We start from the raw sequence: 27,392 nt of genomic DNA, 5'->3' as shown, positions 1-27,392 counted from the left end.
CCTCTGGTGTCTCACATTTAGTTTTAAAATGTTATTTTTGGTCATGCGTGGTATAGGCCGACTTGGTACTGTAGTTGCCCCAGCCTAGAGGATATTTCTCATTATTTTAAGAGGCTTAAAAACACATCTTGTGGGACAACTAAAAACTCTTGGAAATGAGGGACTAACCCACGCATATGGTCACCCAAGTATTAGTGCTTTTACTAAAGTAAAAACTTTGAGTACTCTTTCCACCGCTGTATATTATGTTCTTGCTGACCCAAAAGGACTTGTGCTTCCTGGTGTTTCTCGAGGACCTCCTCCTCTGTGCTGGAGGCAGTGGTGGGAAAAGTACTAATTTAGCCTTTTGCTAATAGGTAAAAGTATCAATACTGCAATGGAGAAATACTATGTTAAGAGTAAAAGTCTGACATTTCGTAAAATTACAAAAGTATTGGCATAAAAAAAACAGTAACAAGCGTAAAAGTGGTTATTATGCAGCAAGTTCCGTTTCACAAGTTATCATTCATTACCAGTCCTTACCCGTTCGAAGATATGAACACCATATGTACATGTGTGGGTAATATGATGTAATAGATCATTCTACTCTACTGTATGTATTTTGAGGTGTACTCAGTCTGGTGCTGGGGCAGGGAGTAAGGGATGATCTTGGGAAGTTGGGATGGGCGCAAAATTTATTTTATTATAAGGCAAGTGGTCTGCGGTCCCCCAAGTGGTCCGCAAAGCCTTCTGTGTGTGTGTGGGGGGGGGACGTCTCTCTCTCGCACGCACACACACACACACACACACACACACAGTGCCCCGTCTCTGTCATTGCCATTGGGATAGGGTTATGTTATTTGTCCTGGCTGGCACGTATGACAGACAGACACACACACAAAATTATATTATACAAAAACGTCTAAGAACATTTGAGCTGTGAAGTTTTTCGACTGTTTTCTTTCCATTGCCACTGGTCAACACAAAGACATCAAGTCTTAACTTTCTTTCTTTCCATTGCCACTGGTCAACACAAAGACATCAAGTCTTAACTTTCTTTCTTTCCATTGCCACTGGTCAACACAAAGACATCTAATCTTGACTTTCTTTCTTTCCATTGCCACTGGTCAACACAAAGACATCAAGTCTTAACTTTCTTTCCATTGCCACTGGTCAACACAAAGACATCAAGTCTTAACTTTCTTTCCATTGCCACTGGTCAACACAAAGACATCAAGTCTTAACTTTCTTTCTTTCTAACTGAAAATGTTCTCACTGCACCTTTGAGGTGACTTGAAGAAAATATAGATATAAAATGAAAGGGTGTAATATAACGGTCTATCTAACACTATTGAAAGCTTTCCAACTGAAAGGTCAGTGTGTGTGTGTGTGTGTGTGTGTGTGTGTGTGTGTGTGTGTGTGTGTGTGTGTGTGTGTGTGTGTGTGTGTGTGTGTGTGTGTGTGTGTGTGTGTGTGACTGTGTGTGTGTGTGTGTGTGTGTGTGTGTGTGTGTGTGTGTGTGCGTGTGCGTGTGCGCGTGTGCGGGCATGCGAGCGTGCGGGCGCCTGTGGCTATTATGTTAGAGTTCCAGGGCAGATCAGACCTGAATGCCAAATAAAATAGATGTCTTTGTTTTTGTTCTTTTACCACTCTCTATCTTTCCATCTCTCTTCATTCCCTCTCTTTCTTTTCATCAACCCCCCTCTCTCTGTCTCTCTGTCTCTGTCTGTCTGTCTCTCTCTCTCTCTCTCTCTCTCTCTCTCTCTCTCTCTCTCTCTCTCTCGACCCTGTGGCCTGTTCAATGCCTGATGAAAATTCAATTTAAGAGTGCTGTGCTGTGAAGGGTCCCCCACCCCCCCACCTACCCCAGCCACTCCATTATAGGTTAAAAAGTTCACATAAGCTCCATATAAAAACTCACTGTTTGCAGGTGTTAGAGCTCAGGCCTCAGGGACATATTTTTACTGTGGAGATCAGCAGATTTCAACTGTGTGGCGAGTGATTGATAGATAGATTGATATAAGTAGATAGGTATAGATACAAGATCCCCAAAAAAGGTTCCCGTCCAGAAGGGGTAAAACACCAAAAGCGATTCCCATTTTATTTTTTCTTATATCACAATTTTGCAACCAATGTTTTCACCCAGTGTCAATTATCAAATGTAATCCTAGGCACTACACTTCCTCTGCCAACCTGGGGTGGCAGCGAACTGACCTCATGCTTCCTTCTAGGAATGGGATAAATAAGAAGTAGTGAAAATAGCCGATCTACAAGCTCACAACACGGTGTGAAGTGACACGTTGTGAGCTTGTAGATCACTTTAGGCAAACATCTAATCTCTCAATCCTTTGGGTCACTGGCTAAAACATTTGGGAAGCACTAGATGGATGGACGGGGGATAGACGGACACACTCGGACAGACAGACATACTGTATAGGTATAGCACAGAGGAGAATAGTATTAGTGAAAGGAGTGAATATAGAGAGAGTCGACGGAGTCTGAGAGAGATATGATGTCCATTGGCTTTCAGAAGGTCCACATGTATTCTGGGGGCCAATCATATATTATTCATTTTCATAAGGCACACAGTAATATCTCACAGACCTTATGGGTTCCATTTTGCCAGAGTGAGCCGAAGAATAGAATTCTTTATGAGCGGGGGTGGAGGTGGGGGTATGAAAATATTGTCCCTGATAAATGGATCTATCGGTGTATCCTGAATGTGAGCCCGTCGCGGTTTGGTCCAAATACACAGAAGTTGAATTGAAATTCAGGTGAAAACAAAGAGGCTGGCTCTTCTCCCTGAAAACAAAGAGGCTGGCTCTTCTCCCTGAAAACAAAGAGGCTGGCTCTTCTCCTGCCACCATCAGAGCTGAAAAGAATCATTCTATATTTACATGGCCGGCCCCTCGCTCTCCGCTTGTCTTGCTCTCTCTCTCTCTCTCTTTGTCTCTCTTGCTCTCTCCTCCTCACTTTCTCCGTCTGTCAGCGTATGCTTTTCAAATCTACTGTACCTTTTTCATATTTCTTTTAGTTTTTCTCTCTCTCTCTCTCCCTATAATTTCCCCTGCCTTCAGCCCCCAAACTAGTCTGTCCGTCTGTCTGTCTGTCTGTTCATGTCTGTCTAGCCTTTCTCCTTTCCCGGTATTTTGCCATACTGTTATCATCTCTCTCTCTCTCTCTCTCTCTCTCTCTCTCTCTCTCTCTCTCTCTCTCTCTCTCTCTCTCTCTCTCTCTCTCTCTCTCTCTCTCTCTCTCTCTCAGTGGGAGGTGGTTAACAACATAACTAGTATGTGTGACAGCTGACTCCGGATTCATTTACACTTTTAACGATGTTCATCAGCACCCCTATACAGTGTGCCTATCCTTCACACACGCACACACACACACGCACACGCACTCGCACACACACACACACACACACACACACACACACACACACACACACGTGTTTGGGTTCTCAACTCCATGTAGTGGAGTAAAAATCCCCTGGTTTCGGTACTCTATAATCCCTGCATGTTACTATAGCCTGGCTAATAAGCCAGACCGAATCAGCCGTTGGCAAAAAAAGATACACATAGTGTGATTTGAGTCTGGCTTATTAGACAGGCTAGCATGTTACTACCTGTTCACTTTTTAACAGTTTGTATCATTTGTTGTACTCCAGGAAAAAAACATAATAACTGCAGTTCTGCCATGGCAATTGACCAAATGCACACTGGTGTCCATCTTGCCATCAGAGTTTGGAAGCACTCGCTTTCAGCAAAGCAATGTCCTGCTGCCTCCTGCATTATTAAATTCAAAACAGGTGTTACGCATGGGCCATTCAGTGATATCCAACGAGGGCCAGAAACAAGCTCACAACAGTGGAATCTTATGAAACAAACACTTTGCAGATAGGAAGAGGATAATTCAAGATTTTTGTACAGCTGCAATGTTGGTGAGTTTGACGTCGTTAATACAATCAGATAGGACTTTTCTGTTTGTCAACAGGAAATTGCACTTATAGTTACCACTCTGCCATTAACTTATATGGCAAGATGGCTGAGGTGTGCATATGGTCAATTGAATCCCCCCATGAAATGATAAAGGTACTATCTATCTGATTGGAAGCTATGATGTTTGAAAGCTAATACTAGGGGGCAGTATTCACCACAAAGACAAATTTTTCTTTTCCCCTCAGAATACTTACTATTATAACTATTATCTTTTTGTGTGTCTGCGCATATGAAAAAAAGAGTAACCAGTGAGATTCAATCTGATGTCACCATGGTAACCAAAATGTTGCCAGGGACAACGGGTGTGCAGTGAGCACGCAATGGCAGGACCAGGTAGTGGTTTTTACTGTACAGCTGTACAAAGAGATGGACAGAGAGGGTCCAGGCGCATGCCACATATAGGCTCTGGCCTGACAGCGTGTCGCGTGTTCGAGTCCCATGACGACCTTTGCTGCATGTCTCTCCCCTTCTCTTTCTCCCACTTTGCTGTCTGTCTTCACTAATAACTATCAATAAAGGCAAAAGGCCAAAAGTCTTTAAAATAAATCACACCCGTGTGAACTGAGTGGTGAAATCCCCCCCCCCCCCCCCCCCCCTCCTCTCTCTCTCTCTCTCTCTCTCTCATTAGCAGGGAACAAACAGTACAGCACTATCTCTCTCTGTTTCTGACAACAGCGCCCCTACTGGTACTAATAGTCATACTCGTGCTCATTAACGACACAGGTGAACGACACAGACATTGCTGTTCCTTGGAGTGGTTGCAGAGAGAGAGAGAGAGAGAGAGAGAGAGAAGGGGGGGATTGTGTACAGCAGGGGTGCCCATTACGTCGATCGCGGTCGACCAGTCGATCGCAAGCGCTCCGCAGGTAGACCGCATGGCCAAAAAAGAAAAAAAAAACAATCCTCGCCTCGGGCAGGCGGCGGCGGCTTTAAAACCCCCCACAATGCAGTGCCTTGTTTTCAAGTGTGGGGAACGTCGGGTCTGTTCTGTTGTTAAACAAACAAATTAAAAGGATATCTATCCATCATTGTTCATATAGGAAGATGCGCGCGGCAAAGAAGCCTAAAACATATCACTTCCATGCAGAGTGGGAAGAAGATTATTTTTTCACAATGTCACATTCCAAGTCCAACTGCGTTTGCCTTACTCGAGCCCATCGCTACATTCATGTGCTTCGAAAATAGCAACACTTTTTAACATGAACTCTTCTGCGTTGGAGAATGAGATCATGGCACTGCAGGATGACATACAGTTAAAGTTGCGCGCCCGCGATGGAGAGTTTTGGAAATTACTCGTGGAGGAAAAGTATCCAAACATCAGGACTTGTGCAGCCTCGCTCACAGCGTTATTTGGCTCCACATATTTATGTGAATCAGCGTTTTCCCACATGAAGATAATTAAGTCCAAATATCGTTCCACGTTCGTTAACGGACGATCATTTGGAGGCCTGTTTGGAAGCTGTCAGCAGTGACTGTCCGGATTACGCAGCGCTGACGGACTCCATTCAGTGCAAGGCTGCAAGCAGTCATCTGATTAGAGGGATAGTTCATATTTTTTTAACTTAAATTGTATGAAATACTTTCCATTAATATAGTGGTTGCAACTGTATTAATTGATTACCAGAGTCCTGTGGTGGGAGTTCTGCTCTGGTTGAGTTGATGCATTATTCCTTCATGTGATTGTGTATGCTTTTTATGTGTTATACCTTTAATATTTGTAACATTTTATGAGCAATATATTACAAATTGAAATTGATTGACGTTATTACAAAGAGTAACTTTAACAAAAAATCTCTTCTTTGCAATGTGGGGTAACTGAAAAGGTAAATAAATAGAATTGATTTTGAAACAGTCCAAATGCCTTAATGTTATTTATTTTGAGTATTTTAAGCAATGGGATAATATTTGTTTGGTTGGTAGATCACCTTGAGCTGGCAATTTTAAAAGTAGACCTCAAGTCAAAAAAGTGTGGGCACCCCTGGTGTACAGGGTCCGTCCTTTGTGTGTGTGTGTGTGTGTGTGTGTGTGTGTGTGTGTGTGTGTGTGTGTGTGTGTGTGTGTGTGTGTGTGTGTGTGTGCCGTGCCCGTGCGTATGCGTGTGTGTGAGCGTATGTGAGATAAATCATGTTAATAAGGTGGTACATCATCTGCATTTCAAATTAAACATGGTCTCTATCAGCCGCTCTCACCGTGTTATCTGGAAACACACCACACGGGGCCCGCTAGCACTAGACGTTAGCACAATGTACAACACGATAATCTACAGGTGTGTCTATGAGTTTGACTATTCAGGTCAGAGTATTCACTTTTATTTTTACCACATACGGTATTCACCGTACGCGTGTCCCTTTTTGGAGCTTCCGATGGAAGTCTGATGGACTTCACACAAATCAATGCACTTGCTTCAGATAGATCTATAAATGCTTCTCTCTTCTAAATCAGTGGTTCTTGCAACGTTTTTCAGGCCATGACCCCCAAAAGTTTATATTTGAACTGGGGACACCCCCACTCTGATAAGCACTTGAGTTGAGGCTTTCAATTTGACTCGGTTCAACAGATATTAATATTTTGAAAAATAACAGATATACCATTACTGCATCAACAAACTACTCTTTCTTTTCTTTTTTCTTTTTAGTACTGAGGTTACACCTAGAGCTGGGTGATATATCAAAATATAATAGGCTATCATTATCTTAACATGAGACTATAGGGTGACCAATGAGCAATGTGTTGAATTCAGACACGCATTTGTTAATGTTTTCTGGTTGGTTATAGGTGAGCATGTTTACATGAAAAGAACATGATAAACGTTTATGCAACCACTGAAAACAGCTGGTGGTGAAGAGCTTAAGTGCTCATGGAAGTGTCTCACCCTCAGTTTATTTTTTTTGACCCTGCAGCTTTCATTTCTGTTACATGTCTTCTGCATACTGTAGGTCCTAGCTGACGTCCTGTACTAGAGTGATAGACAGCAGTACTGCATGGATTAATGCCAAGCATGCAACAGGAAGAAGAAGAAGAAGAAGAAGGATATGTTTTACTAGAAGGCAAACATTTATTGAGCTTGGGTATCGAGCGCCGTTATTTCCACAATGCAAAGCTCTCTTCCTCACGAGAACGTTGAGCGAGCCGTGCACTCGACGCGTCGAGCGCCGGGTGTTTTGTTCACCGTAACAATGCTGCAAGGACATGTTCCATTTTGATATGTCAGTATCAGGGCCTTCCTTTTGGAATGGCTGCCATTGTTACGGCAGATTAACTGTTCGCTCACTCTACCAGAGTATTCATGAAGTGTTAATATAAATATTATTTCCCAGCCCAGGCATGTGGCGGTGCATTGTGTGCCAGGTGCTTTGATCTACACAGGGATTAACCCGAAGGAAGTCTGTGTCAATCTGCGCTGTTATTTGCAAATTACAATGTTTGGATGGATGAAAGAGACCGGGATGTTTTTAATGCAGTCGGCGTATTTAACATAACAAAAGGATGTTTTCCTCAGCATCCTTATTGTACCCCCGAAAACCCTGATTTCATTCAGTCGGTCTCTTCCTTTCTGTGCCCTGTTCTTAAGTTCTTTAAGCTCACATCTATCACTTTCCTCCTTTCTATCACCCTCTCACCCCTCACACACACACACACACACACACACACACACACACTCGATTTGTCTGACCCCCCCGGTCATCCTCTATCTCTGATGATTCGCCCCAGACATAAAGTGCTTGTTTTTTGCGTATTTATTTATTTTATTTTGTTTGCCTTGAGACGGCGGATGTGGTTTTCTTCTTCTGTGTTGACGGGGAGGTCAAGCTATAAGGGTGATGTGGTTATGGGTTTTGCAATTAGAGAATTTACATACGGTAATGGGGGAATGTTAAGGAGGCGCAGTGCCGCTCCCTGACGGGATTGACGGCATTCTGAGACGAAGGGGTTAGAGACAAAATGACCTCCGAAAACATGGACTGATCAAGGAGAGAGAGAGAGAGAGAGAGAGAGCTGCCGACCTCAGAGAAAGTGAAGCAATCTAGCTCTTAATTTCACAGACAGTCATTTACAGGCGTTTCTTTTTCATTTTTTCATTTTTTTCATAAGAGACAGAGATTAAATTGTTTTCATGCATCGATAATGTCTTACATTTTGCATGAGAAAGAGCGAGAGAAGGAAAAACTGTGACTGACCTCGAAGAATCATACTGATCTTTGGGTGATCTTCCTGGTAATTTCACAGTCTCGTTTGCAGGAGTTTTTTTAGATGAAGATGGGAGAGTGAGAGAGAGATGGAATGGGAGATGGAATCTCTTCATGTATTATCACATATTAACATATCATTTATTTTTGCATGGAGGGAGGTGTAAAGAGGGCATTTGAGGGCAGTGGTCTTCTATTTATCTCTCGGTCTCCCTATCTGTCTCTCCATCTATCCATCCATCTCTAAATAACATAACCCCGATCTCATTTGATCTGTTCTCATCCGTCGTCATCATGTCAAATACCAGTGGTGGAAAAAGTACTCAATTGTTTTACTTAAGTAAAAGTAGCAATACTGCAATAAGTACTCTGTTACAAGTAAAAGTCCGGAATTCAAAATGTACTTTAGTAAAAGTACAAAAGTATAGCATAACAATTTACTTAAATTACCAAAAGTAGAAATTACTCACTATGCATATTTTCCCATATCAAGTTTTCAAATGTATCTAAATATTTTGAAAATAGCAGATCTACAAGCTCACAATGCATGACCATGGTCATGCCTGGGGGTGACTGACTGACTGACTGACTGACTGACTGACTGACTGACAGGAATGCACGATTTCATAGTAAATGCGACCTATGGTCGCAATTTAAATATAAATGTTTAAGAAGCAGTGAAAATAGCAGACCTACAAGCTCACAATCTGACATGAAGAGACACGCTGTGAGCCCCGGGCTAAATGTCTCTTTTGGGTCTTGAGCTTTTTTGTGTATTGGAGGAGGCATGTGCTTTCATTACCATCCGTATAGGACCAACCAATCCCAAGACCAACCAGTAGGGTTTGCAGTGACAGGAGTCACAGGGCTGTGTTTTGGGGGATTTGGGAATTGGCACAATGCATAAATTGGGAGAAAAGGCGAAAACTGCCAGAAGATTTTTCCATCATTTCTCTTTTTTATATTATACATTGCCAACTTACATTAGATCTAATTGACGTGAACCCAAACCATACATTGAGACCGCACATTTTGCATAAAACCATGGCAGGTTGATTCCTTTGTGATTCACATTTTTCCTTCAGTTTGCAGCTAAATACACACTGTGGTTGGCATGATTTGCATAAGAATGAACATAAACACACACATTTACATGCATGTGGTACGCTCCCAACAGACACACAGACAGCTTTGATGTGTTGTGGCTTTGTTCAATGACATTGTGAATAAAATGGAGAGATCACAGAATACACGCACACGCGTGCACAACACACACACACACACACACACACACACACACACACACACACACACACACACACACACACACACACACACACACACACACACACACACACACTTACACATAACTCTGCCAACAATAGGCTATACCCCGCTGCAAATTTAAGACACATATTGAGATTACACCCGCCTATCCCCCCAGACCTTACACGTAATAGGTTTCAGGAGCTGTCTAAGTAATTCTTTGCTTGTTATACACACACAATTAGTTTCAAAGTAGCTCTTTCTGAATATAGTCTCATTACATCCTCACTCTTCCACAACCTCCTTAGAGGCAGGTGGATTTAGCGAGCTCACTGTTTCTTATGTGGCAGTGTGCTAATTTAGCCATTAAGCCAGAGGTTTGCATGCATGTGCGCACGTGCGTGCGTGTGTGCGTGCGTTCACCATCACAGATGATTCATATCATATCTTCTATATCTGTTCTGTCATCTGTGCTCGCATGCAACACCACCTAGAATGGTGAGAGATATGGGAAGTTGTGAAGTTCCTGTTTCTAAATCTGTTTAATGAGATGGGAAGGATGTGCAGATGATTATGCTTCACTTCAGAATGTGACAATAAATAAAATAAAAACCCAGGGTAGTGTATATGTATACTACTATGGACAATGGACATAGATACCTTCATTTCACTTCATTCAATCCAGCCACATCCTTCACTGGCAAAAGAATGAAAACAAGGCCTACATATCCACTTCATATTTATTAAAGTGCTGTAACACAATTTTAGCCAATCAACCATAGAAACTAGGAGGATCCAAAATGCTGCTGTGATTTTCTGCCAACAGGCTTTTCCGAAAATGTTCCAAATGGCATGGCCTCAGGTTTCTACAAATTGTCACAAGGGTTCTCTCCTCTCAGGTTTCCTCCCACAGGCAATGGAAAATGCCATCATCAATTAATGCAATCTCATAAATGACTAATCTAGACACATCACTTTCCCTGAAGAACCCGACTTTCCCGACTGAATTGATAAAGAACTCTTTCCCTGAAACCCGACTTTTATTTTATTTGGGTTTTAATGTGGACGATCGCGAAATGTAGCTACGTTGACTGCCGGGTGATTCTTCAAAGGTTACTGAAAAACTCCATCAATGAAGCCCAAATTACGATAACAAATAACGGTGCTGTAGTGTATGGGCAAAAAAGGCCATATCACACCTCTCAGTTTTGTGTAAAATCTTTAAAAACAACCTCCACTGCTTTGACTGCTTTGACACTGCTGTCTTCCAGTCAGGATTTTGACCACTGAGCAGTGGTTGGAAAAGTACTCACATTTTTACTTAAGTAAAAGTATCAATACTACAATGTAAAATACTCTAGAATTCAAAAATGTACTTGAGTTAAGTAGTACAAATCTCCATATTTAAACTTTTAGTGTTTTTTCGTGAATTAATTCCCTACTTGATGATCATACTACATAAAGACAATATGGCTGAATTTCAGTTTGTATTACTGGAGTGGAAAACTGGGGTACTTCCTGACACAGTAATACATTGGTTTGAATCATACATATTTAAAGGACAGGGACTACTTTGGTCTGTAATTACACTATTTCATATCCGGTGTTCCCCAAGGCTCCATTCTGGGACCTCTTCTGTTCAACATCTGGCTCAGATTATGGAAAACAACAAAACTTGTTGCCATAATTATGCATGTGATACACACATTTACACATCAACACATCAACGGGGACTATACAAGTCCAATACAAGCACTGCTGCATTGAACAAATCAACGTTTGGATGTGCTCAAAATTTCTGAATTTATTCTTAATCTATTAAACAAAGACAGACCTGAAATAATATAATATATAATATACTTTTGGAGCTAAATAAGACTTTCAGGATTTTACTACGGTATGCATCCCTGCACTTTGCCTTTCTGTCTTGTCAGTCTCACTCACTCACGCACGCACGCACGCACGCACGCACGCACGCACACACACACACACACACACACACACACACACACACACACACACATTTATACATCAGCAAATATGCAAATCCTTGGCAGACCTTGGCCTAAATGGAGGGAAAAGGTTAGATTAGAATACTGATGGGAAATGTTGCTTGTGGATTTGTTTTTTGAAACGTAAGCAAAAGTTAAATTAAAGTCATTTTGTTTTCCTGATTTCTTTCTACTGTATGCTCAGGACTATTTTACTTCTCATGAAAGGTTTCCGCCCCACTGTAAACTGAGACCCGAGAAAAAAAATGTTTTATGAAGTTTTTCCTTCATGCTGCTACATTTCTTTCCCTCTCCTTTTTCCTCATTGTTTCTTTTGCAACAGTAAAGTGAAATTATAGACATCGTCTTTTTCCTAAACTGAGGCTGAGGTGTTCCTGCCAAGTATTCATTTATAATCATTCTTGTCTCTTCAACATTGTTTGTCCCTGTTTGTCCACCCTTACTGTGTAATCAGTAAGGGTGGCTAAAGCAGTGGTTATCAACCAGTGGTCCGGGGACCAACCCTAACCCTTTAAATTAAAACCATACCTACTTAAAGGGGAGGGACGGCGGTGGCTCAGGGGTAGAGTGGCCGGATGGTAATGTTGCCAGTTCGAACCCGGGCTCCCCCAGAATTCGTGTCGAAGTGTCCTTGAGCAAGACACTGAACCCCGAATTGCTCAAGATGTGCTGGTTGGTGCCTTGCATGGTTTCCGCTGCCATCGGTGAATGTGTGTGTTTACAATCTATGTAAAGTGCCTTGGATAAAGGTGCTATATATAATGCACCATTTAGGGGAAAAACACGCATTTTCAACATTGAACTATATAGTTGTAGGAATAATAAAAAAGTCCTTCCCTACTTGGAGGTCTAGAACATGGGGTCATGTGATCAGTGACATCATGTGCGGACATACTTTTTGGAGAGTTTTTATGGGGAGTACATCTTTGTGATGTCATAGATCACATGACCCCAAGTTCTACCATACAGCATGGAATTGTGGACAAAATCTTATCCAACCACAACAAACGTCTTGGGACTGAGAGCCAGTGGTTTTCAACCCTAAAGCACTTCAAGTACACACTGAAGAAGTGCTCCGGGCAGTCTGCCTGAAGAGCCGGCAAGAATTCTAAATGCTTGGTCTGATTGGACTCTGATGTCCATGGATGCGTACACCTCCCCTTGGGACGGCTTTCGTCAGTCCCTGAGGGTCACAAACCTTGAAAGAACAACAGGTTTTTTTTCATGTGCAACATAGCAATCAATCACCTAAAGTACTTTGTAGAAACAGTGTTTCATTATACAGTATCCAATAATCCACCTATCCGTCCGTCCGTCTGTCCGTCCGTCCGTCCGTCCGTCCGTCCGTCCGTCCGTCCGTCCGTCCGTCCGTCCGTCCGTCTGTCTGTCTGTCTGTCTGTCTGTCTGTCTTCTATTCCATGACTCCCAATGGTGGTGCAAATGACTTTTTCTGGTGGCCAGGCTGTACAGACGTGACACATCTCAGCTCTCTGTGGGGATCAGGGACAATCGACAAGACAACTAGTGGTGTGTGTGTGTGTGTGCGCGCACATGTGTGCGGTGTGCGTGTGGATATAGGGGTGAGACTAGAGCTGCATGGCTGACTGATCGAAACCTCCCCGGGGACAAGGCCCTCTATTGATCTGTCTAGATCTGTGGCCGTCACATTGCCACACACACTTATGTGCTCGCTCGCATGCACGCACACATGCCCGTGCTTGCGCGCACACACGCACGCACGCACACAGGCGCGCGGCCGCACTTGCACACACACACACACACACACACACACACACACACACACACACATATACACATTTATGCAGAGTATAGAATCTGAAAAACCCAAGATACAATAGCGGACCATGCAGTCTGAAAGGTGGAGATAACATCTAACTATCTATCTTGAGCACGTGAACAAGACATCCTGTTTGGCGAGCCAGTGTCTCATTTATAAAACGCACACAATTGACTCTGCAGTCAATAGGCCCCATTTCTACTTCATCAGCTTTGATGAAACACATCCCATTTTACATCATATGTGACTCTTTTTGATACAGAGACGTCATGGCGGCAAGACTAACTGTTCAGGAGAGGAGAAAAACTGATTTTATTTTTTTGAGTGGTGCAACCACTCTCTTACAGAGCTATGTGTGTGGCTGCCTGGCTGGCTGGCTGGCTGCCTGGGTCTGAGCACGAAAATAGCATGATTTTTTTTCACCACCTGTGCGCAACCTAACACACACACAAACATGCATATTAACTGTATTATGATGATTTTGGGTGTGCCAGTACAGTACAGTGACAGTACAGTACAGTAGAGGGTACAGTAGAGGGACCCCCACACGGTAACTCTGTCATTTCTCAACCGTTTCGGATGGGCCGGCACCCTGTCCGTGGTCCTGTGGGTCTGGAACCCCCGGGGACCCCCACACAGAGTTGCATCACTCACTTCACACAGGTGTGACTTTTTAAATTACTTGCAAAATTTGTTAATAGCACAGGCAGACATTTCACATACTAGAGCATGTCTGAAATAAATGTCATGTAAATATGAAATAAATAGTTGCTAGGTCTGATGTTAGAGACCAGAGAAGTGAACCTTTCAAGCCTGTTTTTGCTGTTTCTCTGCAAGACATTACTCTATAAGCCATATCTCCAAAACTGGTGGATCAAACTGAACAACCAATATGTCAATTTGAAGCTATGATTTCACATGACATGAACAAACAATTTAAAAATATTCAATGACTCGGTCAAAAGCGGTCACATATGAGTTGTGTGGACTTTATTACAAGCTAGCGGACACAGAATAGCTGTAAAGTACCCCAGGGCTGTCTAAATGTAATGAAGAGGTATACACATTCAATACCCAGTGATTTAATCAGTGGTGGAAAAAGTACTGTTTTTTAAATGTATCTTAAATACAGCAGTGGCCCGGTCGGAGCCGGGTCCCTTTGATGCCGGGTCGCATTGTATCGACCTCCCGTCCGACCGATTACTAACACTATTCCAAACCTTAACCCTAACATCAGTCTTAACCGGCCACGCTCCTCGCCCTGTACTGTGACATGATACCGCACGGCCCCCCTGCTGTGTCACACCAGATGTGGCTCTCTTGTTCTCTCGCCTCCGAGAGCTTCCAGGTAATACGGCTGTATGGGCTTCTTTAGCAACATGATGGATGAGGCATGGGGAAAATACATGATCCTGAATATTAGCGGGACGAGAGGGAGACATACTGCACGGAGGGGGGAGAGCAAAGACGAAGGGTAGAGTAGAGGGAGGGATGATTTAGAGATGTTATGTACGTACACGTGTGATTCTGTGTGCATGTCTCTGACTGTGCGTGCGTGTGTGCGTGCGCGCGCGTGTGCATGCATGCGTGTGTGTGTCGACACAGACTACAGTACAGACTACAGACTACTTCTCGCTGCGTGTGCACATGTGTGTATTTCTTACATCTGTCTTTCAGCAGCATCCGATGTTGCTCCTGTCTCTCCTGCTGTGTCCGTCTTTCTTTTTACCTGACCGTGTTCGGGGCGGACACATTGATTCATTTCTCAGGGTCTGGATCCACCTGGCCCGCCAGCAGGGGAGCACTCAACAACCTAACATCTTCACAGTGGCGTGCAACGGACCATAATGCGAGGTGCAGGACAGACAACACAGCTGAGGTTAGGACTTCTCCATATGAGGCGTGGAGACGGAATGAGCAACCATATGGATAAACTACACTATATGCGTGTGTGTGTGTGTGTGTGTGTGTGTGTGTGTGTGTGTTATGAGCTTGGATTGGAATACCAGCCAACTGTTTTAGACAACATTTGCATTTGCAAGTTCAGTCAGATAACTCACGAATAGATTTAACCAATATTTATTATAGAATGAGAATTGTGCATGTAATATTTTATCTTGGCGTCCGGCTCTGCTAAATGTTTTCTCCCTGCTCGGCACAATTAAACACCATCATTAAACATTAAGAGCAGGGAGATACAGTACCTTTTTGGCTGATGAATGAATATCAACATCCTAATACATCCTAATACTGGGGGGTCAAATTATGACAGGCAATTCCTGCTGTCAAAATATGACCCCCCCAGTCAAAAAACACTTTGTTTGAAATAGACACTCATGCTTTCCAAGGTGTGATTTGGGTACTACCTGTCAGGGAGTGTTGGTGAAGTGAGAGAGTGTGAGTGGCCGAGATTTTGTGTATTGGAATTTGGCTCTTGAGTACAGTATATGTATGCAACCTTGAGCACAGCATAAAACCCCTCGAGTATATCTGACTGAACTAACTCCGCAAGCTACGTATCATTTACATTTATCTAATTAGGCTATATCATAGGAACAAAGGGAGTCTATACCAACGCACCTCAAGCCTGGAATGGCTGGTCCAGTGCTTCACATGGACAAGGACATATATTGCAGAAGGAGGAGAGGACACTGGAGCAGCACGGACATTTAGAGCCTTTTATTATAGGTGCTAGTATGCCTATGCGGTCTTCATCAGTCATGACTCTGATGAAGACCGCATAGGTCGAAACATTAGAACTACGGTAGAACTACGCTGAACTACTATACTTTCCTGATTAAGGCAAACAAAGAGGTTTCTTTAGAAACCAAGGTTTTGTAAATGGAGTGAGCAAAATACCTCACCCTATGGGATGTTTCCTTTATAAAGGAAACATCCCATAGGGTGAGGTATTTCGTGAACGGACACAAAACCATTGTTTCTAAAGACAGTGCACATCAATCTGACAATTATTAGCATTTTTCCATTCCACTCCACTCCACTCCATTCCATTCCACTCTGTCAATGACAGAGCAAAATTGAGAAATAAAAAGGTCCCACAACGATCTGCTATCACCTTTTATGCCTTTGTCTTCTGTTTAAAAGACCTCAGATTGGTTATCAATTTGACACTGGTTTTGAGGCTGTTCGACTGTGTGGCTCCTACGTAAGTAAATTATCCTTTGGCCACTTTATTACAAGCAGGGGGGCTCACATCTGCTATATATAGGTTCATTAATAATGACAATAAAAATAAAAATGTTACTCTTTCTCTTTTTTCCCCCTTTTTTTTTACACATAACTTTTTATTGAATTTTTACGTTTTGCAAGTCTCTTTCTAAAGACATGAATGTCAGATGTCTGTTTTGTCCCATTTTCTTTCAATCAATGACAGTTTAAATGCTCTCCAGATGCCTTGGTTTCCGGCAAGGAGATATATTCGTAAAGACAATGTAACGTTATGTCAATCTGCATGCTCCCATACAGATAATTTTTGCTTTTTTTGTAATGATTTCTTACCATTCACACACACACACACACACACACACACACACACACACACACACACACACACACACACACAAAAACACAACACAACAGTATTATGTCAAACTAATTATTTACAAATTTACATCATGGACACATTTGGAAGCCAATGTCAGGTGGACTGTGAGAACCACAGTTAGGAACTAAGAAAGCGAGATCTTTTGGCCTTCCGTCCTTATCTGGTGACTGGTGAGAGAAATTAGATGAACAGGGAAACAGAGGGAGAGTGAATCAGTGATTGATTAAACAGTGACAAATAGTTCAAGCACAGGGTTCAACCATGGGCTGACCAGACATCATGGTGCATTCTGCTGCTCCTTGCAAACCGGTAAATGGGGACATTTATCACAAGAAGAGGACTTATGCTATCATATTGCTTGTGTAGCTTCAGAGAACAGCACCAATAAGCATTGGCTTTGCATTCCAATGGCTTTTTCTTGGTGTCGTGACATGAGCTGCATTTTTTGATCATTTATCTACGGTATGTGAACTGATATCAGAGGAACGTTAATGTTTCATGGGCAAATCCAGTTTTCCCCTTCCTCTAAAGTTAGGGATTATTCACAGGCACTTGTCATCAAATCTAAAATTATTGACCACCTTGTGTTCACCATTTATTTTTTAAGACTCCCTTCAAGGACAAAATCCCAAGTGGTAACTAAAGACTTTTATCAAGTGGTAGCGTACCATAGGGTGAATTTAGATTAGCTTGAAGAAAATATGTTTGAGTTTACCTCCCGTCTGAAGATGTGAAGCTATAAATTGTAAAATGCTTTAAAAAATGACCAGCCAGAAAGAATACGCCCTCGGCCTGAATGCACAGAGTAGTATAAGAGCAGGAGCTAAGAGAGGGTGAGTCAGTGATAGATGGGACACAATGAAGAATACGACCACAGAGGTCAGCCACGGGTTGGCCAATCATTAGTCTTGCTAGCCAAGTGAGACAACAGCACAACAACAGCAAGCACAGACATTCGTGTAGAACGGTTCGTACAACTGAGATCAACGACAACCTAATAGTTTCCGATACAGCTTGACAGACAGTTGAAGGAACACTAATTCCAAGAAACATAGACTTCTAGGGGCTGTATTTTGCGTGTCTTAAGTACCAGGTCTTATTCCCTAACTTGAGTAAACTAAAGACCTGGAGGTGTGATCAATGGCATTTGGCTATTCTGAGTAGCCAAAGAGCATTGATCACGCCTCCAGGTCTTTAGTTTACTCAAGTTAGGGAATAAGACCTGCATGGTCCTTAAGACACGCAAAATACAGCCCCCTGTCTCAAAATGCTTAGCAGCACAATTTAATCCTTCCCCTTCCCCCATGCTAAATTTGAACAAATCAACCCCCGGTTCAGTTTGGAACAAGGCAAATATATTCCAGCTTCATTAGAAAGGAAGAATGCAATATGTAATAACAAACAAAATGACTTGTGTCTTTTGTTTTCACTTTATTATCATGACTCTTATTTTGGTTATGCCATGAATTAATTTCAGTAAAGTAATTCATTCCACATACATTTTTAATAGCATTGTGAGAAATAAGTAAAAAAAAAATACCATTATCATCAAAAGATAACTTATTTCACAACACTGCCTTTCTCTTGAACTTTTGGTTAATTTAAACAATTCAAAATTCATATCTTAAATGATTATTCAAATGTATTTTCTAACTTCCAACAAAGAAAGACAGAAATAAAAATCTGCATGCATGCAGAATGTGCGCTTCCCCGGGGGTTCATTAGTAGCAATGGAATTCAGTGACCCAGAAAATAAACGTAGCCCAAATCAATTAGCAGACATACACACGCATACACTTGAGCTCCTAATTACGAAGCTCCTCCACATGGTAAGGATACTGCTTTGAACACGAGATAATAAAATGTAAAAGGGGAGAAAAACATGGTTACAAAAGTTACTCAGATGTTTCAAAGGGCCTATGTTTACAGTGGTGGACAAGGTCCGTTAGTGCTTTAAAGTTTCCAATTTGAATGGAAATGGCCCAGAAAGCATGATTAAACACGACAGACTCCTTCTGTAAATCCGTGACTCCATGCAGGCAGTGATTTTGCATGACTGGATCTATAATAATAATAATAATTGCGACTGTAGGTCGCAGTTTACTATAAAAACTTGTTTTTCCCATCAGTCAGTCAGTCAGTGTCATGCCTCGTGTCATGCTTCCATATATGGTCATGCCTTGTGACATCACAGCTTGTGACACGTCACACCACCATATATGGCCATCTCCATATATGAAGATCACAACACTGACCTCATCAAACCCTGAATAGCCATATATGAAGAAGACTGGATCATCACCTAGATCTGCATAAGCATAATATGGAGCCGGCCAGCAACTCTACATCTGACCTCAAACCTCAAACGCTTGGAGCTGACCTGTTCTGACATGTCATATGTTGATCCCCCCACCTAGATCTGCATATGGAGCGGCCAGCAACTCTACAACTGACCTCAAACCCTTAGATCTCTATATATGGAGCTGAATACTTTTACTTACTCCACTCCACTACATGTACATCTCAGAGGCACTTAAATACAAGTTACTGTAGATTTAGATTACAAAACATACATACACAACTTCAGCCCTTAAACGTTGGCTACTTGAAATTTGCGATGTGTTGTCAGCTTGTAGATCTGCTATTTTCAACTACTTATTGGTATTAAACGTAAGTATACTTTGAACTTTTCCCTCAAGTAAAGTTGAGATACCACAGGACTTACCGAAGTATATATATATCTACATTGTGGTATTGATATTAACTTTTACCTAAAAGTAAAACATTTTGAGAAGTTTGTCTGTTTTTGTCTTTTTGTCCCTCTTTGTTTTGTTTTTCTCATTGTTTTGTTTTTCTCGTTGTCTGGTATGTTTTTTTTTTTTTTTTTTTTTTTTCTACTCTTCTTTAAATGGCATCTGTTTGTTTTGTTTATATGTTGATTGTTATGCATATCTTCAACAGTAGTTTTGGAATACGTTGAGATAAGGATAGGGACTAATAAGCTTTAAGCTTCTGCCTATGCCTTTTCGATCACCTAAAAAAAGAAAAAGTAAACTGTTTTGTGTAATGTCTCCCTCTGAAAGATCGAAATAAACTATTCATTCATTCATTCAAGTTCTTCCATCACAGGCTGTGAGGATGAAGCGCACTACTGTCCCTTTAAGAAACCAAGTGACAGCAGCCAGCAGGGAGAGTGGAGGAGTTTTTCAGGAACTGCTCAGGAGCAACAACGGGACTGGAGGAATTTCAAAAACTTTTGTTGACACATTGCAGTGGCATTTGCCTCCTCGTAGCCGCATTTTCATACTTTACATGCCCCCAAATATCCAAACCTACTGAACCCTAGGCTCTTGACGGAATGTAACGGTGATGAAGCGGATATATTAGCTGCTGACTTGACCACTTGAAACAAGGGAATGTTCGAGTGGAAAAAACTTTATGGAGAGATGCATCCCTCCCTCCCAAAGTTCAGCTAAGGTGGCTAACAATAGCTAGCCTGGGATTATAGGCTCGGTAACTTTTGAGTGAATTTGGTTTCCATTCGTTTTTTTTCCTCCTACAAAACGAAAGAAGCTGTATTTTTTCCCTTTAATTAGCTGCCATTGAGCCTTCTCGTGCTCTACAGGTACATCCCTTTATAGCTTGCTAACGTTAGCCAGCTGGTCACCTGCATCAAAGATATATCTAGCATTGCTAACTAACGTTAGCCCATGGGCTATATATCTCTACGTCTTATTGATGGATGTCATGGCTTGTATTTTCCCTCTTCTTGACAGCTGCCAGCCCAGCCTCTCGTGATGGTGGATTACTTTTGACACTCGCATGGACTCTGCAACCTGTTACCCAAGTGTTTTCCTCGACACCTGCTGGCTGTCAAATAGAGATCACTATTGACTTTACTGCGTCATAAAGAGGTAATGGTAGAACAATAAGAAGAGATACTTTAGGTTATTTTTTCCCCCAAGGAACCGTAACTGTCTGGTTGTATATGTGGGGACTCGGACAAACACTGTTACATTTGACAACACTGCTGTTGAACCTAAACTGTTTGTGTGACAACTTAAAGACCACATTGGACCAAAAGACTGTTTTCCTCAGGGATACAGTTATTACTCACATTTCAGGATTCCCCTTATTTTTTTGTAACTGGGAATCATTATTGCCATCATTCGTCTTAATATTCAGAGGCCCTGAGTTTTGGATGAAGAGGAGAGTGCCATTATGAAGGTGACAGTGACATTTGGGCGTACTGGTGTGGTGGTGCCCTGCAAAGAAGGATGGACCGTGAGAGATCTCATCCAGCAAGCCACACAGAGATACAGAAAACTATTGGAACAGGTAAAATGACCACAAACAAAAATGTACACGTCACACGACACGCATTACCTTATCATATTATTTATTCTGCATTTGAGCCACGGACCACCATTTGATGAGATTTAGCCTCTCAGAGTATTTTATCGTTTTATATAAAATGTTGTCCACAATTCCATGCAGTATTGATGTGGTACCATTGGCGAGATAACAGGCACATTTAAGAGTGTAATTTTCTTGCTGTATTGAGGTCTTTTTTTCACTGTTTGTGTAGATTGCCCAAAAACATCCCTGCGTCTACCAAAACAAACCGTAAAGAAAACACCAAAATACATGCAGAAACGCATTGCTTTCTCACTGTAAACGCCACCACACTGCTCCAGAGGTTGATGACTGCTGGTATCGAGGGAAATGATTGGTAAAAAAATTATTCATAGTTTTGGTGTATAAACAAAGGGCAATTTTTAAAGTTGGTTTGGAACTGGAACCAAAAAATGGTTCCATTACAAGAATCTAGAACGGAACCAGTTCTAGAACGCTTTACAGTATCTGCGAGATGAGGTTCCGTCCCATGATATCCCTGCACAGGTCGAAATGGGGTCGAGCCGTCCACAAACAGTGGATTAAACCCTTTTCGCAGTATCGTTTCCAAAAAGTAAAGGTACTGTATCAGTACCAAGATACAGTTGCTAAACTGTACGTAACACGTAACATTTTAAGTCTGGGGTAAAACAACCACTTACAAAGTAGTTTATCAGCCAGTACCATGTTTTCCACGTTTTCCCAATGCAAAGCAGTACTGCGTTTTCCCAATGAAAAGCAGTACTGCGAATGCGAACGGGGGTTGACTGGACTACATTTTTATTTAAGCCTGATTTAAGCAGTTAAGCTGACTTAAATGTTTATGTGCCGGCGTTAAGTTTATCAATACCTTTACTTTTTGGAAGCTTTTAGGTATAAATTAGGTTACATGAACAGTCTTAATTTTCTCTCCAATGACACTTACTCGTTTGCTGCCTCTACAGAGACTTCGGGCTGTATTTTGCGTGTCTTATTCCCTAACTTGAGTAAACTAAAGACCTGGAGGCGTGATCAATGGTCTTTGGCCACTCAGAATAGTCAAATGGCATTGATCACGCCTCCAGGTCTTTAGTTTACTCAAGTTAGGGAATAAGACCTGGTACTTAAGACACGCAAAATACAGCCCTTCATCTCATAGAAGTCATCAAATATTTCAGAAATAGGCTGCATCACTTTTTATGAAACGGCAGTTTCATAATGATCTTTGAAAATGTCCTCGAGTCACAGCACAGGGGCTATATATAAAAGGGCGCCATCATTTTTACATCATGAAAAGACAATATCGCTTTCATATCCCCAAGTCATGGGGAAATTAGCCAAAGCCATGGAGGTCCACTTCCACATAATTGCTGTATGAAAAATTAAAAGGCTTTTCTGACGCGAGGTTTCATTGTCCAGACAGGAGCTGTGCGCGAGTGTCGTTTCCATTTCTGTGTCAGGGGGTAAAAAATGTAAATGAGAACCTCTTGTGATTCCTTTTATGACTCCTGCTGGTTTTCCGTGCTCCTCCGGGGCAGAGACCTTGTGACCCCCATCAGGCAAGCAAATCTTCTCAGTGACTCTCTTCATATTGGCTACATTATTCAAAGAGCACACCAGTCATATAGAAAGATAGATTGATGTGATAGATGTGTGTGTGTGTGTGTGTGTGTGTGAGAGAGTCAGATATACTGAGTTCACTGAGATGCACTTATATTATTTTCTATCCCACTCACTACCTCTGTCGCTCTCTCCCTCTCTTTATCCTCTTACTTGACTCCTAAATCATGTCACCTAACCCGACCCTATACCTCCTTCACCTATTTCTTCTTCTTTCTTCTTTTCCCAGCGCACCTTCTCCATTCTATGCAACTTCCTCCTTCTATATGTCATCCCTGCATGTGTCATCTTTCTCCTCCCTGTCCTTTTCCTCCATCTTGTCCCTCCAAACCCAATCCTCTGCCCCATTTACTATCCTCTTTGCAATCATGTTTTCTTCACTTATTTATTATTCATATGAGCGCAGTACATTTTGAACACTTTGAAAAGGAGCACTTAATTTATCAAAGACCTAGCCGTGTGCTACCTGTGTGTTTCCCCCCCATTTTCTTCCCAATTGAAATTCCTCATGTGTACTGCAGTGCAGTCCCTGTCAAGTCCTCCCGCAACATTCTAAATCCTACACAGGCTTATAACCGCGCAAAATTAATTACAATTTAGGCATTTCATTTAATTTTCAGTAAGAAAAGACAACACATGGCAAATACATTGAATGCATAGAAAAAATAGATCTACCGAGCTTGTATATCTGCTGTTTTTCCAACAGCTAAAGTTTAAATGAATGGCTAAAGTGGTTAAAAGCTGAGGTGACACAGATGCGTTTTCACCACTGTGCCACCCACAATACAACAGCACAGCGCCGTGCAACCCAACACAACACGGCACTATGCAGTGCAACAGCAAAACACAGCTCAGCACAACACAACCTGTTTTTAATGGTGTGTGTGTTTGTGTGTGTGAGTGTGATGGAGCCGCTTTATCGATTAAGACTGAGTGTCTAAATGGAATACTTTGTTTGCTGTGAGTGTGTGAATGAAATGCTTGGTTAAGCACAGACACTGCTTGTGTGTGCGTATGTGTGTGCTATCACCATAAGCCTAGCCTGCTACTCTCCTTGTCTCCGTTGTCCTCCTCGTCTCTCATCATTAGTGCAGTTACTGTAGGCAACACACTATTGTTCTAGGTTTGAGAACTTTAATTTCACCTAACCAGTTTTTAGTTAACCTTTTTTGTTCATTGAGTTCAATGGCCAATATAATGTACAATCAGGCGGGAGTGACATCACAATTGATATGTAATATAAATGGCAAGACAAGAATTCATCAAGAACAGTGCAACCACACTGGTAATTTCCCAGAATTGCACCTTTCTAGTTTGTTTTATTCTGTATTTTCTTCTTACTAACCCTAACCCCTCCTCCATCTCCTCCTCCATTCTCTTCTCATCATCATCACCCATTTCCATATCGGCTTGCTCTGTGCGATGCCTTCTCGCCGTGTCATCACTCTACCTTCATCAAAGTTCAAACATTAGCTTCTCCTCCACCTCTGTTTCACTAACGGTTCTGTGGCTACCAAGGTGGGGGGGGGGGGGGGACTTTTCTTAACCGGCCCACATGTGCGTTCCTTGGCCACGCACAGACAGCATTACATTTACAGAAAACCGCCCAATGATGGATCCGCAGAATGTTCGATTTAATTGAAGAATTTCTTAACGGCGGTTAATCGATTAACTGTTAACATCCCTACCTCCAGGCCATCACTGGTTGCTGGTTTCCTCCCCCTCAATCCTCTACTATTCTACCTCTTTCCTTTCCATCAATCCTTCTCTTCTCTTACAAAACATTGTCCCTCATTGCTGCATCTCACCCATCTTTATACTATCTCTCTCAGTTTGTTGTTGTCTTGTAATTATGGCTGTTAATGTGTCTCAGGATTAGAGAGCCAGAGACGTGCAGTGAGCCTCTGCCGTCCCTAATCGCTCAAATTATGTTTTTAAAATCGCACACAGGACGTCTCTCACTCTCATGTTATGTGTATTACTCCGTCTGTTGTATCCATCTTGTCTTTGTCTGTCTGTCCACCTCTCTCTCTCCACAGAGCACAGACATACAACTGCTCCGTCAGTCAGTCCCGAGAGTGGTGGTGGTATCAAAACACTTTTTCTTCCCTGTCTTGTGTGTTCCTACGTGCATCCGCTGTTGCTAACTGATACTGGCAGCCAATTTATCAGCTGCTTTGTTTGAAGTTCTCACAGGGGTTACTTAGGAGCAGCTAACAGAGAATACCCATTAAAGCAGTGTTTTTTTTCCTTATTTCTCTTACGTTTTTACGGGGGGGGGGGGGGGGAGAGAGAGAGAGAGAGAGAGAGAGAGGATGTTTTGTGTTTTAAAGTGCATTGAAGAGTTACTTTTTTTTTTTTTTTTTATCTGCTTGTATATTGACACAAGACTAATTATCTGACTTGATGCACAACTTTGTTATCTAGTACCAAACACAGGGGAAAAAGGGAGAGAGTGAAACGAGAAAGCGACAAAGAATGAATGTGTGCAATAATCGGTGGAATGCTGTGGGTTTGGATTACACGCTACGATACTGTAATGCTGCATTGATTAGGACGTGTGGATTCTGTGGAAGTGATGTCACCAATGTGTGACAGAGCTGTGGACAGTGGTGTAAAGTACATTTACTCAAGTACTGTGCTTAAGTATAAGCACAGTACATAAGTATATAACTTCTACTCCAGTCATGGAGGCAAATATTGTACTTTTACTCCACTACAATTAATTGAATTTTTACTTTGTAGATTTTGATTATTATTATTATTACAAAACATACTGTACATTAACCACCTTCAGCCTTACTGTAGGCTATATACATTTTGGACAGATCTACAAGCTCACAATGCATACAGTAGCTTGTAGATCTGCTACAGTACATTTTGAATTCCCCACTTTTACTAGTAACAGAGTAGTAATTCAGTACATTGCAGTATTGATACTTTTACTTAACCCATTCTAGACGGGAACCCGTTTTTGTAACCCTACCCTTCTGTACAGTATGTACAGTATTAAACAATTACAAAGAAATTGATGCTGCTATAAATATTTGTTAGTTTTTCAGAAAACGGATTTAGAAGGCTTTTTATAATCGGCCTCAGGTAAAACAATTGAATTGAGTAGTTTTTTCCACCACTGGCTGTGGAGCAGTGGGAGATGTGATGAGAGAGATTGTAGTTACATGAGTTACATTGGTCCCTACAGGACCACAGCCCCATATCCTGTCTCTCAGCCAGTGTGCTGGTGACGGTGTGAGAGGTAATTATCACCCCACATCTCCTACCTCACTCCATACGCAGCAACAAAAAGAATACACAGAACGAGAGACAACCTGCTGACGGAACACAGAGAGTTCGCTCACTGCTGATTGAACAGGGAGGCACAGGTGCGATATTGGCAGAAATATAATTAAGACCCAGGAATTGAATGGATAAAATCTAGCGACGCGCACAGCGGTGGGGAGGTGAGGAAATGGAAGAGACTTTGAAAGGAGTCCGAAAATGGGAGGCAGAGAGGAGGTGGTGCGGGAAATGAAGGGATCGGCCATGATGATACTTAACAGGGAAGGAGGGATGGTGGGAGAGAGCGATTGTTCTTAACGGGAGTCACTCTGGAAATAATCAGCGTGTGGAAAAAGGCTTCTTCATTTACAAAGGCAAACAAAGTTGGAGGGGAAGTGTGCATGTGTGTGCGTGCGTCCGTGTGTTTGCGAGCGTGCATGTGTGTGTTGTTCTCCTATCTTGTCTGTACAGCTCAACACATTGAACAACTGTGTTTATCTTAGGTCTTGGGCGATTATTAATATTAATGATATCGTATCGTGATATGAGACTTGGATATTGAATCAATGAATGAATTAATCATCCACAAAAGCAAGATCAAAGTGTAAATCAGAACAGAATTTTGAAATCACCAAAGTAGTATATATAACTATATATACAGTATCTATATCTATCAGTTTTAATCTGAGTATTAAAAATAAATCCTTTGTGCTTGTGGCTTCACTGGTCGGGGGAATGCCCGATGGTAAGGTGAAATGCTGAGGAGGCCTGGCCAAACAAGCTGATATATCCTAGTAAAACATCCTGGCCCTGTGCCAGAACACAGACTATTAGACCTGCGAGGCAGGGTGGGGCAGGATGACACGCCGCGTGCCATCTTTTTTTCTTCAAAGCACATTAATGCATTTAGGCTCGACAAGTACAGTAACAGTCTATTATCCACTTAAAGCCTATATGTACTTCGATGATTGATGACCGTACTATTCCCCCAGGGGTCTAGCACAGTGGTTCCCAAATCTTTCAGGTCGAGACCCAAAAGAGAGATTAGACGTTTGCCTGGGACTCAAACTTGTGAAAATAGCAGATCTACAAGTGCACAACGCGTCGCAAGCTTACAAACTCACAACCTGCACCCGTTTTGAATGCCATCAATGCATTGAAATGGACAATGTTTAATCATGTTTAATCAGAGCATTCAATGCTCCAGTAGACGCGTCTACTGACCTACTCAGTAGGCTGCATTCTGTGCGGTTGAACACGGCTACCAGTGACGACGCGCATTGTCAACTGACTACATGGCCATATTACAACTAC

The 27,392-nt window shown here is 42.0% G+C and overlaps 1 protein-coding gene across 9 annotated transcripts in view; it reads left to right on the top strand.

Annotated features, from left to right (window-relative positions):
• The first annotated feature begins 20,058 nt into the window (after nucleotides 1–20,058).
• Nucleotides 20,059–27,392, top strand: part of LOC308331256 (partitioning defective 3 homolog B-like) — a 333,652-nt gene continuing 326,318 nt past the window's right edge. For 7 of the 9 annotated variants that reach the window (XR_013965562.1, XR_013965563.1, XR_013965564.1 and 4 more), the window contains exons 1-2: nucleotides 20,059–20,430; nucleotides 20,582–21,143. Coding sequence is in view for 2 of the 9 variants with exons in the window: in XM_080786585.1 (XP_080642711.1) it covers nucleotides 21,027–21,143 (117 nt within the window). In the remaining 7 variants the exon portion in view is untranslated. Of the gene's footprint in view, nucleotides 20,431–20,581; nucleotides 21,144–26,128; nucleotides 26,261–27,392 lie in introns of those variants that run through there. The other 2 variants (XR_013965561.1, XR_013965567.1) reach the window with 2 other exon arrangements.

Source organism: Protomyctophum bolini (genome assembly GCF_963924005.1).
Source record: "Protomyctophum bolini genome assembly, chromosome: 16".
Classification (NCBI taxonomy): Eukaryota; Metazoa; Chordata; class Actinopteri; order Myctophiformes; family Myctophidae; genus Protomyctophum; species Protomyctophum bolini.
Note: the sequence above shows the minus strand (reverse complement) of the source record. Positions and strands in the feature narration are given on the sequence as shown.